This window comes from Diceros bicornis, chromosome 18, assembly GCF_020826845.1.
Source record: "Diceros bicornis minor isolate mBicDic1 chromosome 18, mDicBic1.mat.cur, whole genome shotgun sequence".
NCBI lineage: Eukaryota > Metazoa > Chordata > Mammalia > Perissodactyla > Rhinocerotidae > Diceros > Diceros bicornis.
The window spans coordinates 30,311,156-30,327,080 of record NC_080757.1 but is presented as its reverse complement, the minus strand read 5'-3'; the positions used below and the strand labels follow the sequence as shown (position 1 = coordinate 30,327,080).

The following is a 15,925-nucleotide window of genomic DNA, read 5'->3' as shown; positions in this document are numbered from 1 at the left end:
ATTCTTTCCTGGGATGATAATAAAAATTCTATATATCTTGAGGAACGTAGTTCGAGTGGTACCCAGAGTGAAATCCTTAAACTCAAATGTTAAAATCAGAAAACAGAAGACTGAAAATTGATTACTTAAGCCATCAATTCAAGAAATTTTAAAAAAGGCAACAAGTTCTCTAAAGAGAACAGAAGGAAGAAAATAATATAAGATATATATTACTAATATAGAATACATATATATTCTTATATATTATATATATTCTTGTATATAATAAGATATACAATAATATATAAAATTATATTTTATATATAAATATATATATTATATATATAATAACATATATTTTATATAAATAAAATAATATATAAAATACAAAAATTAATGAAACAGAAAAACAGTGTTAACAAAACTAAAAACTGATTCTTTGAAAACACTAGTAGAAAGCAGAAAGAAACACTGGTTAAAAGAATGGAGACCTCTGGCACAACTGATGCAGAAAAGAGCAGATACACACACAATGATACTTGGAATGAAAAAAGAGACTTTATGGATAGATGCAGCAGAGATTAAAACATATTAAGAGAAAACCATGAACAGCATTTTGTTAATAAATTCGAAAACCTAGATGGTATGGATAATTTCCTTTTAAAAATATAATGTGTAAAAATTGATTCAAGAAGAATATAAAACCTAAAGAGATCCATAGCCATTAAAGAAATGAAATCAGTAGTTAAAAATCAACCTAGGAAATGTTTATCCCAGGCCCAGACATTTTACCGGCAAGTTCTACCAAACATTCAAGGAACACATAATTCCAATTTTATACACACTGTTCCAGAAAATGGAAAAAGAAGGAACACTTACCAGTTCATTTTATGAGGCCAGTATAACGAGACAAAGGCAATACAAGAAGGGAAAATTGCAGTCGATTTGACTTACGGACATGGATAAAAAAATCCTACAATGAAATTGGATGTTGACCTTCATTCATTCATTTATCCTTTCATTTGTTCAGCAAATATTTATTGAGTGTCAACCATGCACCAACAGGCACTATGCTGATACGTGGAGAGCAGAAACGGACGGGAGCTTACGGCTTGGTGGAGGAGATGAGCAATAAAGCCAACGATGATGCAGGGTAAGGTACACAGAGGACATTCTGGTAGGATAACAGTGCATACCAAGGGGGATCAGACCCGGTCACAGAGGTCGGGAAAGCTTTCCAAGCCCTACATGGAGTTAGAACGGGTGTGGGAAGAATGTTTAGGAGGCTATTGCAGGGGCTCAAGTGGCAAATCTGGGATGCAGTAGCAGGAAGGATGAATTTGAGAGATATTTAGAAAGTGAAACCCACAGACCTTCACAATGGATTGCACATGGAAAGGTGTCAACCTGGAGAGGGGTCATCCTTGTCTCTAGGATGGCTGGGGTTCTGCTCACCAACATTAAAAGAGGTTCAGATTTAGGGGGAAAGAGCATGCATGTGGTTTTGGGCATGTTGAGTTTGGGGTCCTTTAGGAAGGGTAGGTGGAGACATTAAATAGGAAATTAACCAGAGCCTGGAGCTCTGTAGGGAGGTCAGGCTGGAGACTTGAAAGTGGCATCAGCATGTAGGTGGTATTTAAACCTATCCTTCAGAGGAGCTCACTCAGGGAGGGTGTGTAGCTGCAGGAGAGAATGAATTTTTAAAGGAAAGGCAGAGTAGGAGTCAGGGCAAAGAGACAAAAAAAAAAAAAAGGCTGGAGAGTTAGGAGGAAAACCAGGAGAATGTGGGCATCAAGGATGCCAAGAGAAGAATGAATTACAAGAAGGGAGTGTCCAACAGTGTCTCGGGCTGTTGAGACTTTAAGAGGGTGGAGGGCTAACATTGTGCTGCTGGAATTCTCCTGACCCAGGGGCTACACTGAGTGAGCTAGAGAAGAAATGCATAATAATAACAAACTATTACAAATAACATAGTGCAAAGGGGCAGCAAAGTTTGGGACAATGAAACTCTTTGGCACCTTGATTATGGTGGTGGTTACCTGACTCTGTGCATTTGTCAAAACTCATAGAATCACAGACCAAGAAGAGTAAATGTCACTGCTTATAAATTAAAAATAAATACGTGAAAACAATGGAGTAATGGAGATTTAAGATCTAGCTCGCTGTCTGCCACTGACTTTGTAATTGTGGCGCTAGCCTCTCTCAGGGTTTAATTCAGTTCGGTGTCAGCTTGTGTAGGTCTACAACAGGGAACAAGGGCACCCCCCTCACCTTGTGAAGGACAGAATAAATATGCATGCAGCAGAGCCAAAGGGCATGGGACTGATGGCCAGAGCCCCCTTTAGGAACTGACCAGTGGGGGTGGGGTGTAGCCTGGTGAGCTTGGCTCCTCTGGGACCCTGATGTAAAATGAGGAGGTTGGATCAGGAAAGGCCTTTTTACCTCTAATGGTCTGTGGTTCTAGTGTAAAAATCCCAAACACAATCCAATTAGCTCTGTTGCCTGCATTTTGTCATTGAGAATAATCACAATAAACAATTACCATAATAACAACTGGCTCTTCAACACATGAGACCCCAGATGATTTGGGAAGCAGCTTGGAGTGACGGAAAATGCTTGGGTTTGTGGTTTAAACATTTAAAGCGCCTCCTCAAAATCATATGAAGTAATGGTTGATAATAAGCACGATCCACATAAGTTTGAAGTTCACTTCAATTCCTCCCCTCACCTCATCAATCTTCTCAGGGAGGAATTATCCCAATTTAAGAGACAGGGAGATTACGAGTCTGGTCACCCAAGGCTTTGGCTGGTGTTGGGATTTTCCAAATATTCCACTTTTCCAAGACCCACAGTGGATTTGGTACAGTTTTGGTGCTGCTGTGTCCTAATCCTATGAAAACTAATGGAAAAGTGTTAATTGGGCATCAATTCATGCTTAACATTAATCTGAGTATTTGATGAACCACAACTTTATGTTGCCCCTCATACCATATTAACTCAATTTATTGTAATAATTTAAAACAATAAGGATAATTGTATCCTTATTGCTTTAAATACCCCATAAATTGAATCCAGTCTGAATCTGGCCAGCCTGGCATCTGCTGAAGTGTGCGATGCCTCTGGGAAGCTACAAACATCATCTTTCGGAGTTTTCAGTGCCAGAAGGGACGAAACCAGCATTTATTAAGCACCTACTGCGTGCCAGGACCTGTGCTGCACTGCACTGCTCCTAAGGCAGCGGGGGTGAGTGTGTTTGAAGCTTTCTGCTACCTCCCCAAATATTGGGGGGTCTTGGGCTACCTAAATCTCACGAATTTTACTATCTTGGCATAGAAATAATAAAAGTATCTAACGAACAGATTGGAGAGGGGTTTCCTGAAATAACCACCCTTCCCGGACATCCTAGAGACGCTCCAAAACTATTTCTCACTACATACAAAAATCTGCTTTGAACCCCAATTATTTGACCTTGACCCCTATAAACCTATTTTATTATATTTTTTAAACGCCTTATGATTAACGCGGAAACCCTTTCTTCGGCACTTTCTCACCACTAGAATCGAGTCAGTTTCTCAAAGTTCCAAAATAACCTTTCCCGGGCACGGATTCGTACCTCTGCCGGGGAAGGGCGGGGAGCGGCGCAAGACGTGCCGGTGTGGAGCGAGAGCCAGAGAGAACTTCCAGCGCGAAAGGAAAATAAAACTTGTGGCTGGTGTTTGTGCGATAGGGTCTCCGCAATCCTGAAGCCCCCCGGTCCTGGGGGGTCTCGGGGGCCGCCCGAGGAGCGCCAGGGTTTGGGTTTGATCCCGACGTCCTTGACCTAAATTTCTGCGCGGTGGCTGGAAAAAGGGCGCAGAGCCGGGCGGGCGGCTGGTGCCATCCCCGGCTCTCGGCAGCCGGGGCCGGCGAACTTGAATGGAGAGGCCGAACTAGAGCCGGTGGGGGGGCGTCTTCTCCCCTGCCCGATTGAGGAGCGGCGGCGAGCTGCCCGCGCCTCCCCCTCCCTCGATCCCCCCGCCCCCCGCAGCCCATGTGATCCAGGCAAGTCGGGGTGCGCTCCCCCACGCCCGGCGCCCAGCCCGCCCGGAGGCGGGGGCCCCCTCCGGCCATGGGGTTCGCGCACCGCCCCCGCGGGTCCCGCCGCAGGGGGCCGAGTGTGCGCGCGCGGGCAGGCGGGGGCCGCACCGGGCTGCGTGACGTCACCGGCATTGGTTACACGACGTTCTAGAACTCCGCCCCACGTGCGCCGGGGAGGAGGGGGAGGAGGAGGAGGAGATGGGGGTGGGGAGGAGGAGGGGGAGAGGTGGGGATGGGCCGGGGGGGCGGGGACGGGGGGGTGTGCGAGCAGCGGGGCTGAGCTAAGCCGAGCCCACGTGTGACGGCTCTCGCCGCTGCCCCGGCTCCGCCGCTCGCAGAGAGATTCGGAGGAGCCCGGGCGGGGGGGAGGAGGAGGGGGAGGAGGGAGCGGGAGATCTCGGGGCTCGGAGCCGGCCGCCGCTCCGCTCCGATCGCTGTGGGGCTCGGTTTTTTGGGGGTGGGGGGGCGGGGGGGCTCAGATATGGAGGCAAATGGGAGCCAAGGCACCTCGGGCAGCGCCAACGACTCCCAGCACGACCCGGGGTAAGTTTCCAGCCGCTGCCCACCGCGCCGCCTCGGGCTCGCTCTCCTTGCAGCGGCGGGGACGGCGGTGCGCGGAGCCGGGCATCTCCCGCGCCCCCCCCGCCCCTCCCGCGCGCCCCCCCCGTGGAAGTTACACACCTTTGGATTGCATTTCGCCGTCACCTTCTCCCCCACCCCACCTCCCGGCTCTCGCTCGCTCGCTCCCCCCCGCTTTCCTTTTAGCTTTTGTAAGTTACACGTCAAAATGGCCGATCTGACATCGGTGCTCACTTCTGTTATGTTTTCTCCCTCTAGTAAAATGTTTATCGGTGGACTGAGCTGGCAGACCTCACCAGGTAAGGGAGGGAGGGGGGGGACGCCTGGGTCCCCCCCTTCTTGGCTTCTTTATTGCTCTTTGTTATCCCGGTGTAGGAGCCCCCCCCCCGCCATTGGCTCCCCACTTCTCCTGTGCAAGGTTATTTTTTTAAATAGCAAATCTTTTCCGAGCCCTCTATGCGACCTCTGTTGCCGAATTTCCCCCGCGTGTGCAAAAAATGCAAAAACAAAACAGAATAACAACAGAAAACTACTTTTGGTTTTTGTCCTTGATCAAAATTTGCATTGCTTTTTTTTTTTCCACACCTTCTCCCCCCCCCCATCTCTCTCTTTCTCTCTCTACAGATAGCCTTAGAGACTATTTTAGCAAATTCGGAGAAATTAGAGAATGTATGGTCATGAGAGATCCCACTACGAAACGCTCCAGGTAAACCATTCCCTTCTGGATTTTGTCTTTATTTTAGAACAAAGTTTAAGTGTTATTTTTGGAGGTGTCTTCGGAAGTAGCTAAGCGGATTTAGAATGGGGCTCAGGCATGTGGCTGGTTTCGAACGTCGCTCTGTTCCACCCCCCCCCCGCCCCCATAACCCCAAAGGTTATTGTTAATTGGGGCTGAACTCTGGGATACAGAGATGCCCATCTCTCCGCTTTTAGTCATTTTCCCGTCGCTTCTTTTTCTCCTGATTAAAATGACATTCAGCTTCATTGACTTTCCACATACTGTAGTAGTTGTTTTTTTAATGTATGTTTCCCCCACACCCCCAGCTCCCCGAACTCTTAAGCCCCTCTTGGAAGGCTGGATGAATCTCTTCTAAGTGCCGGGTTTCCTTCGAAATAAAACAAAGCGTTAAGAAAGGGAAGGGGAGGAGGAGGAGAGGAAACTGAGGTGGCGAAAGAGTGGAGACACCAGCGTTTTCCAAGTTACCTCCAGCCGCCCTGCCCCCGTTCCACTTCCCCCATTAACCTTGATGTGTTTTCTTGCGAGGTGGAGGGCTCTGGGCAGGAGGGGAATTGGGGGAGGGTTGTGGGGGGTGAGGGTGCGTGGGGGCAACTTTTGCTCTCCGTTCTGCATTACGGCGCACTCCTTGTTGCTTTCAATGGTGTCACATTTTCTTGTTTGTTTTTCTCCCTCTTTGTCTCATTTCAGAGGCTTCGGTTTCGTCACGTTCGCAGACCCAGCAAGTGTAGATAAAGTATTAGGTCAGCCTCACCATGAGTTAGATTCCAAGACGGTAGGTTGCTTCTCGCTTGTTGTTGTTCGCCCCTTTTCAGGACCGATCTGGGCATTGACAGCCCTATTTAAAGGGACAGTGCCTTCTTTTGCTTCTGTGTTGAGAACTGGGTACTTTTAAGCAGAGCTTGCGGGTTGGCGCTCAAGTTTGCTGCTATGGCTGGGTTTGGGGATTTCTCTTTAGAGCCAGTCCCACTTCACCTCCAGATGCTGCCAAGCCTGGGCTTGGGGGAGGGGTCGGCTAGCGGGGAGGCTGTCTTCCGGGCCAAGGGACCGTGCAGAGAAACTCAGAGGGTTTCCACCACAGAGCGAATGCAACTTTTCTTTGTCAGCCGAGCACAGCACGCGTTACCAACTGTGGCTGTGGGAATTGGCTTTTAGAAGGCATAGCCTGCTTCCCGGCCGGCGTAGGGGCACAGGGGGCGGGAAGGAGGCGAGGGGGCGCTAATCGCAGGTCCAGGCAACAGGTTCCTCTTGGGGCACTTGGGATGTGGAATGCGGTTTGGGAAGGGAAGGAGACCTCCCAGAGCCAAGCTGGGCATCCAGTGGGTGACTCCAGATGGCCTGAAATCTAAGGCTGATAAGGCCTTGGGTTTCAGAGTGATTTGTTTTTCCTTTTCTTTCTCAGATCCTTTCTGTTGAGTGTGGGTACTTTTACAGCGTTAGAAGGTTTTAAAGTCCAGCCTTGACCGGGGGGGGGGGGGGGGGGGGGGGGGGTCTCTGGGTAGAGGTCACAAGAGTATCAGTATATAATAATACGTGTAAGGGCGGGGAGAGTTTGCAATGTTTTATTTAGACCCCTGTGTTGGCTTCCTGGGTCTCCTCCCATCCCTTTATGTTTACTAGAATTTCCCTCCGTTTTTATAGAGTCCCTAAATCTGGGACCCTGAAGTGACATTGGGAAGCAGTGCTAGGCTGCTTGGGACTTCACGTCTCTGTGGGGTAGTGGGACAGGCAAGGGATCAGGTTCTAGGCCCAGCTGCCTGTTTAAAACCTGGGCAAGTTGTTTCCCGCCGCCTGACCTCGGGCTGCCTGACCTCAGTTTCTTCTTCTGTAAAATGAAAGAGTAGAATGAGGTGATCTTCCATGTGCCTTTTGGCTTTAACATTGAATGGAAGAGAAGAAAAGAAAAAAGAAAAACCTGGCCACCTTTGGTGCGCTTGAATTGATTTTGCAAATTCCCCCTCTTTCTCTGATCAGAGGTCAGGTGTGTGCCCCCTAGCCCCCAAGAAAAGACCCCACACACTCTAAGTTGATTTATTAATTGTACTGGACTTAATCATAGCTTGTGGCCCAGGCTTTTTGCCCTTTTACATAATTTAGTTTCAGGGGCAGTCATTTGTAGGGTGATAATGGATGTCTGAAGAATTTTTTTCTCCTTGATTTCTTGGCTTGACATTTCAAAAAGCTAGTAAAATTAGAGGGAAAATATTTCAAGGTGAATTTGGGAATTTATTATCCACCCCCTCTCAGCACCCTGGGTTGGAGAAATAGAATTTGGTTTCTGTGGTGGCTGGTGGGTCATATCCTTCAGTATCAGGTGCAAAGCCTGCACTTTTCCCTCCCTGATTGTTTGTAGAAGTGTTTTGGTCACTATTATTTAGTATAACCTAGCTTTTGACTTTGTTTCAACGTTCAGTGCAGGAGGCAGAAGCGGTTGGTTTATTGACATGGAAACGAGGATCTTGTTTACTGTTACCTTAAAAGCTTTGTTTAGGTAACGGCCATTCACGTCCAAAATAGTACCCTAGTCTTTTCCTAGAGGATTTGTAGCTACAGTAAGTAGAGCTGTACCTAACTAACTAATGTTTTAATTTTTGGTAGTTTTCTTTTTTGTTCCTTTTAAAAAAATAGTTGACAGGGATGTGCAAAAGGTTGGGATTTGCCATGCTCATCGTGACCCCTCCCCTCCTTTAGAGATCTCAGCCTGTAAACTTTGCACAGCGAGGAACTCTCGTTGTGGTATACACGCTGTTATCGCAACACGCAATGCCAGGAATTCTGAATTGGCTTTGAGTTTTGTAATTTTAGCTATATTTTTTAAGCGCTCTGCTTTCTTCACTGCTCCCTACCCCCCTCCAGCTCCCGGCTTCTCCCCCTACACGTCCCTCACCTTTTACCCCACAAACAAGGTGACTTCTTATTATTGCAATTGTGTGCTGGTCCGCTAAAAAAATACTTTGGGGGAGTGTTGATGAAAAGACATATCTGTCTTACGTTTGGTCAACAGAATGGAAAATCCACACCTGTTGTATTTCTCTTGTAGACAGCTCTAGTCAGTGCTGGATCCACCTGTAGATGTGGTAATTTTAATCTTGATGAAAGGGTAGTTTTCTAGATCAGAGATTTTTGTCTGTTTTAGTCTTTGAAAAGTAATCTCTCATTTCTCAGGTGACGTTTAACGGTAGAAAACATGCTGCAGACTTTTATTTGGTCTTTAAACTACCTTAATAAAAATGGTAAATCTTTGTGTGTCTTACCGGCTGGGGTCCTAAGGGATGTAGGTCTGGGAACAGGAACCAACTGTGGTGTTCCTTCTCCCCACTCTGTGTTTTTTCCCAAAGCATCACTCTCTTTTTTTTTCCCCCCATGGCAGAACTGAAAACAAAGTTTAGATTTATATTTTTAAAGAAGAAAATTTTAAGATGAAAGCCAAAGCCTAGAAATAAATAACTTGTAGCAATATTCATTGCCACTCTCCATGCTGAATTTTACCCATAGATTTGTGACATTATAAATCTAATGGAAACCAACAATGGGAATGTTTTTTTATTCCTTCCCTCCCCATATTATCTATCCAACAACTTTCTCCCTCTTGAATCAGCCTATTAGATTCAAATGCTGCTGTGGGAATTGTTTTGAGTTGTAAAGCGAGTCCCTGATTGAGGATCATGTGTTCTGCAAGTGTCTGGTCTGGGGTAGAGGATGTTTTTCCATTCGGATTGAGGTTGGGGTAGGGGGAATACCCTAATTGTACATTAAATTCTGACTTCTTCTTTTTTGCAGTATTTTGTTTTTTTTTTTTACCCTCTCCGCATGATGGCCTTATTTCTAATTTGGGTTTAGGTTGCTCATAGATTTTTACCCCTTGTGATTTTTAAAATCCAAGTGGACTTAGCTCATGTGTTTCCTTTTATTTTAATTTTATTATTATTTTTTTAAGAAATAAGTCAGGTTCCATAGTTTTGGACACCTGCTTTCTTTTGAGGGATAACTGTAGAACGAACTATCCTTTTGATTAATCTTGGGTAACTTTACTTTGGCTAAAGCGAGTGAATTAATTCAAGCAGAGCATTGTGTTTGATGTCTATGGGGAATTTTAGGATGTTGTTGATTTTTAAAATTTTTGGAATCTCCTTCCCCACCTGTGTTGTTTGGTTATCATCGGGGAGAACTACCACCCAGTTACCTACTGCTGGAACATTCTTACATTTAATTTTCAAGTTATGATTTCCTGCAATGATAATGTTCCCATCTTTTCTCCCAGCCATGCATCGCAAATTAGATGCAAGTACCATTTAATATTTAATGTCTGGAAGAGAAGCCCTTACCTAAATAAAAACTCATGAGATCTGGTTTATTAAGAGCATCATACATTGAAATACATGGTAGGACATTTCAGAAAGGCAGGCTGTATTTGTTACATTTTGGGAGAGACAGTTAAAGTTTGGATCAAAGTTTAAGGAACTTTTGAGGTTGCCCGAGAAGTTACTGAAAGATGGGTTATAAGCCTGAGAAATGAGTGATTAATAATTAGGTGATTAATCATAATTTTTTTTCTCTCCTCAAAGTACTGCGACTGACTCCTACTTTTCCATTATTTTCTCCAGATTGACCCCAAAGTTGCATTTCCTCGTCGAGCGCAACCCAAGGTAAGTGGGAGAATCAGTAATAGGATTTTAGCACTCAGAGCTGGTTGCCAAGGATTTCAAGTTTCAAACAGAGCACTGGCAATGAAGCGTTGAAACCTGGTGCACACCGTTCCTTCAGGGTATCAGCGTGTGGCTGTGGGAGCCCAGGCCACGCAAGGAAGTCTGGGAGATAACCTCGAGTCTGCAAGTTAGCCATCCCGAGGTGGGTGCTGAGGATCCAGCGGGGCAGGGACAAGCCTGATCCTTAGTGGGAGGACATAGCTCCGTCTATTGCAATATTTATGCAAGCGTTCTATTTTTTAAGCGTTGATGAGATCATGTCATGAAAAGTTGGACATTTCCTCGTGACTATTTTTTGAAGAATACTCTTTTGAGGCCTTACAACCTGGGGTTTATGGAGAGGAGTAGAATTTATGTAAACAGCTTGTCCATTCTTGGGAAAACAACTTTGTAGACCCATAAAGCCCTAAACCTGACAGAGGAAGCAGTAGATGTCTTGGTTTCAGGTTGGTTGGCTACATCAGGGCACACTTGGAACCAGCAGTGCTGCTGCTTTATGCATGGGCTGGTGCCTGGGCGGAGAACGTTCTGAAAATGTTGAAATCATGTACAAGTGGTACTACAAGACTTGCTTAAAGGATTGAGATAGGCCTTCACTTTTTTAAAAGTGTGTAGCTAACATAGTTTTCAGCAAGCTTGCCAGGTGTGGATATGAGAACACAGCTGCATGGAGTCTAAGGTGAAATATAAGGGGCTTATGGTTTACATGTTGAATTTGCACTTTTTATTATCATTATACTTTTTTCTTCCCTATATAATGTTGGAAGAAATACTTTTTCTGTGTCTTGTGGCCTTGGCACTCTTTTAGGGAAAGAGGAAAAGGTGAAACTTCTGATTGTAGGTTATAAAAGGAAAGGCCTGTGGTTTTAGCAAATTCTGTTTATTTCTCTAAGCCTGGCCTCCCAGAAGTGGAACCATTTAATTGTGTAAAGGGAGGAATGGTTTTGCACATTAATGAAGAAACAGTTGGCATTTGTGGATGATATTTTGAGAATTTCAGGTGTAGAGTCTGCTATATAATTCCTTCCTTCCTTCATGTAATTCTTTTTTCTTTCTTTCTTTCGAAGGAAACACAAATCTCTTAAGTAAATATCGCGAAATACTTTAAGGCATTTTTTCCTACTGCTTAAGCAAATAATAGGAATTAACAAACCAAAGAGGTCAGATTATTTCTGTACTGAGCACAAACTTTGGGACTGTCTTAACTGTTTAAAGGTTGTTTCCAAACTGTGTGTGATCCTTGACATTTCAGAAGGCTTCCAGAATTAGCAGTATTTCCTGGGTTTGGAAGAATTGCTGTTTCTTCCTTAAGTGTGAATCTTCAAATTTCCAGGTTAGTCATTTGATCACCCAGAACTAGGATCAGATTACCCTGAGGGAAACTGGAAAAATCCCTGACTTGGTCAGACCGAGGGTTTGACCTGTTTTCTCTTCCTCCTTGCTGCCTGCCCCGTCAACTTTTTTTTTTTTTTTTTACCAGGAAGGCAATATTTCATTTTAATATACTCTGGCATTTGGTTTTTAAGCGATACATTTGACTTGAAAATGAGACAGAATATTTCTCGAACTTGTCAAAGTGTGCACCTCCTCCTCCACCCCCCTCAATCTGGAGTCTGGGATGTTTAGGTGAATTGTCAAACTTTTAGATGTGAGCTAACATTAAACCAGTTGGGGAAGGAGATCTTTCCATGGAATTCCAGGGATTTCATAATAAGACCTTCCTTTTTATGACATACTTTACAAAGCACTTCCCTATCCGTTATTTCCATCTGAATCCCAGGTCTTGCGACACTGAGCAAATCACCCTCTCTTAGTCTCAGTTTGCTCATCTGTAAAATGGGAGTGATGACAGTAGCTCCCTCCGAAGGTGGTTGTGAAGAATAAAAGAGCGTGGCGCAGGGTGAGGGCCACCTAACTCATCCCCATCCCCATCCCCATCCCCATCCCCACTGTTATCATGGTGGGTTTAATCATCGTTGTTGTTATTGTTGTTTTCCAGCTCAGCAGCCTGGCTTCAGATCCCTGCTGGGCCGCTCTTCAGCTGTGTGAATTTGGGCAAATCATTTAACTTCCCTGAACCTCAGTTTCCCCATCTCATCGAGTTTTGGTGCAGATTAATTAATAAAGGTAAAGGGCTTAAAAAAATGACCCGGCACATAGTAATACCATATGTGTTACCTGCTTTTTTGCTATTATTTTTGTTAGGCCCTCACACCAATCCCGTGAGAGGTCTAGAAATAATAATGATACTAATTGAATTTAGGTGCCAGGCACTGTTGCAGTGCATTGTGTGTATTAACTCATTTAGTCTTTATCTCTGCCCTAGGAGGCGGGTACTAGTATTATCTCCATTTTATACGTTTATAGAAACCAAGGTGCAGCTAGGTTGAGAAGTGGTACAAGGGACACACCTAGGCACCCTGGCTCCAGAACTGGACCTTCTCCCAGTGTGCCGTCCTGTGGGGGTATCACGGAGTATCGCCTCTCTGCCGTGGAAGAGGCAGTGGCTCAGAGTGGTCTTTAGGCTGTAAGGAGCAGAACCACAGCCAGCAACTCAGGGCTTTGAAGTTCCATGGTTGGGTGATTCACTTACCCCCTATGATGTCATTCCATTATGTGACACTGACTGGTGGTGTCTCTCCATCCGACCCCTCAGGGTATCCTTTCACATGGTTCTGTGGTTGCTCAACCCCAGTGAGGCAGCTGGGAAGTTGTTGATGTGTGTGGTGGTTGGAGGTGTGGCGGAAGGCGCAGAAAGCCCCTTCCTTGTCAATGATTATTTTCGGATAGAATTTGAGGCCGGCTACGGGGATTTCAGATTGAAATTAGTGTCAGAGGCCAAAATCCAGCTGGCAGGAGTGTAGAACTTTAAGTCAAGCCTTATTTATTTATTATTTATCCCCGTTCCATGAAACTTGTGTGTGTATGTGTTAGGGTCACTGTGGCAAGGTGAACTGTGCCCCTCCTCGTGCAATGGGTTAGGAGCTTGTAAATGATATGTCAGCGTGTGTTTCAGTTAAAATTCATTTCTCTGTTTTCTGGCTGTCCCTCCTCTCGAACACTTGCCAGAGAAATATTCCGTGGAGGTGTTAAAACAAGACTAGTGGAAAGAAACTGTAACTTAATATGAAAGAAAATCTGTGGCAGTGAAGAACAGATTTCATATTAGTGCTGTCATAATATTCTTTAATGTATCATATAAATAAAAATCTGTTTTGGCCAGAATTTTAATGAGCGACCAAAGGAAGGGTTTTGAATCCTGTGGTTCATTGATCCTCCTTTTGGATGTAAATGTTCACCTCTCAAGAGAAGTATAATGGAGCTTTGTTAACTAGTTGAGGGGCGACTCTTTGGAGACTAGTGGCTGTTAATTAGTGAAGTACATTTTGGTCTGAAGATGTTAGGTCCGTTCTGTGTCTTTCTATTTCTCTGGATGATTATTTCATTTTGTAAAATATGTAAGAGTTTCTCCCCTGTATCTTTTTAAAAATTAAAATGGTCATGCTACTCTAAAAAGACGACTTAATTTGAAACTGTTGGAGAGATGGGAAAGATTGGGATCAATCATGTCATATTCTTTCGTCAATCCCTTTGGGCAGAAGTGTTGGCTGCCTGGAGGAGTTTTGCTCAAGGTTGTGGGTTCTTCTTGTGTGGAGAAACCAAGGGGGGCTGCCTAGCATCTTGCGGCAGGAGCGAGTCTGGGTGTAACTCACCATCTGCCCTAATTATGTTTGTGTATAATGAAGCATTCCTCACTCCCCTCAATTGCCGTTTTCCTCCTTAAGTTTTAGGGGCCAGAACCTTATCCGTGGATCAAGGAAGAGCTCATTTCTTCACCCTATTTCCAGTTGTCTTCCATCGCAGCTGGGTGACCAGGGGCGAGTCACTTAAGCCTCTCCAAGCCTGTTTCCTCCTCTTTAAAACAAGGATGGTGTCATGCCCAACCACAGAGTTGTTTTCAGGATGAATGCAAAAGTCTTTGCCGGGAGCCTGGCACAAAGTAGCACCCAGCAAATGTCTGCTGATATTACTATTGTAGAATTATTTCTGTAGAATGAAAAAACTTATGAAGGTGAAAGTGACCTGAGAAAACTCTTAATTGGAATGTAAGCCCCTTGATGGCAGGGAGTTGTTGATCGTTGACATCCAGTGACTGTTAAATGCCTGAGTTGAATCCAGCCTGCTTTTTCACATCGGAGGCAGCTTGACGTCCAGGGAGGTTATGTCGGTTGCCCCAGGTCAGACAGCTAAGTTGTAGCAAGGTTGAGCTAGAAGCCAGGTTTTTCTGTTGTCTAGGAAGTTCTCTGTCAAGCAGGCATCCAGATGGGTGCAGTGCAGCACGAGTGTGTCACACACACACCTCCTGTTCCGGGGGAGTGGTTTCTTGGCAGCTTCTCAAGGGCGAGGGGTGAGTTTTCAGCATCTGGCCTTCCCCTGCTGCAGTGGGTCGGGTCATCTTAGCGTCTTGCCATCTTGGATGATCTGCAGCTGTCGTCTCAGCAGCCGCGGTTAACGGACCTGCTGGTGGGTTTCTGGTTCCCAGCAGGGATGTGGTGGTGTGTCTGCAGCCCTGGTCCACAACAGCGTGGACCCTGGGGGATTAGTGGCTTAGCTTCTTTCTTGTCAGGGAGCGCGGCTCCTTGCCGCGTTCCAGGCAGCAGCAGGTGTCGCTCAGGAGGAGGAGCACCACGTCCTACAGATGTCCTTTCCCTGGGTCCTGCCTTTCCTCACATGCTTTCATTTCAATGTTAAGGTCAGTCTACTGAGGGGCCCGAGCTGCTGTGTTCTGTGTCAGATGTTTTTGGCAGACAGGTGAGACCCCTCTGCCCCCCTGGGAAGGGAGGAGGGGGAAGGCACTCTCCGAGGAACCAGCTGACCACCTTGGGTGCTCCTTGAGGCGGCATCCATTCTTCGTGTCCTATTTTATATGTTTAAACCCGGACGTTCTCTGGCCGGGAGCCCCGAGAACACAGAAGGGAGACGTGGTTCATCCTCTCTGTTCTCTTGTTTGATCTGGTGTGTTCATTTAATAAGAGCTCGTTTAATGGTTTTTAATTGCTGCTTCTGTGTGTGCACCTATCTTTGAGGGATCCAGGAAACCTTCAATGGCTTCCTGATCCCCTCTGAACAAATTGTTGTCTAAGCTTCTTCGCCTGGTTGGTGAGGTCCTTCAAGATCTGTACGGGGGGGTCTTCTTCCAGCTTATTTCTCAACTTGTCTATGTTTTACTGCCTTGAAATTAAGTGTTCAGCCTTCTCTGCTTAGCTGCCCTTTTGTGGATCCCGTCTACACTGCCTGCCTTCTCTCTGCTGTACAGAACAGACCCCTCTTTCAAAGCCCAACTTAGTCGTTACCTTTTCCATGAAGCCGTCCCTGCTCCCTCGTGGATGTAATACTTCTTTCTCTGGATTTCCACGGCACTTTACCTTTTCTTTGGTTATGGCCCTTCCAATAATAATAAATTAGCAAAAACTTAGTGATACATCCACTGGCCATTGTGTGAGGCATTCATGCATTCATTTATTCACCAGACGTTATTGAGGACCTACTGTGAGCCAGACATTGTGTGTGGGCAGTTCTGGTGGTGATGTGGAGAATAAGACAAAGCCCCTGCCCTCATGGTGCTTTCCCTCTAGTGGGGCAAATAAGTAACGAGCAAATGGACAAGTACGTAACACATGTAACACGCCATCAGGTGTGAAAAGCTAAGTGGCGTAAGGGTGATGGTGGGGTGGTGGGGGCTGTATCTTTAATACATTCGGTTGCCACTTTCAGTATTCAATAATTATTTACCAAGTTTCTGCTCAGCACCAGGGACTGTGTTAGATACTTTGTTCTGAGTTTTATA

At 45.5% G+C, this 15,925-nt stretch overlaps 1 protein-coding gene across 8 annotated transcripts in view; it reads left to right on the top strand.

Annotated features, from left to right (window-relative positions):
- The first annotated feature begins 4,527 nt into the window (after nucleotides 1-4,527).
- The window catches only part of MSI2 (musashi RNA binding protein 2), a 388,953-nt gene continuing 377,555 nt past the window's right edge, over nucleotides 4,528-15,925 (top strand). For all 8 annotated transcript variants that reach the window (XM_058560594.1, XM_058560596.1, XM_058560597.1 and 5 more), the window contains exons 1-5: nucleotides 4,528-4,599; nucleotides 4,894-4,934; nucleotides 5,260-5,341; nucleotides 6,062-6,146; nucleotides 9,976-10,017. In XM_058560594.1, coding sequence (XP_058416577.1) covers nucleotides 4,538-4,599; nucleotides 4,894-4,934; nucleotides 5,260-5,341; nucleotides 6,062-6,146; nucleotides 9,976-10,017 — 312 coding nt within the window. In that variant the 5' untranslated portion in view covers nucleotides 4,528-4,537. The remainder of the gene's footprint in view (nucleotides 4,600-4,893; nucleotides 4,935-5,259; nucleotides 5,342-6,061; nucleotides 6,147-9,975; nucleotides 10,018-15,925) is intronic.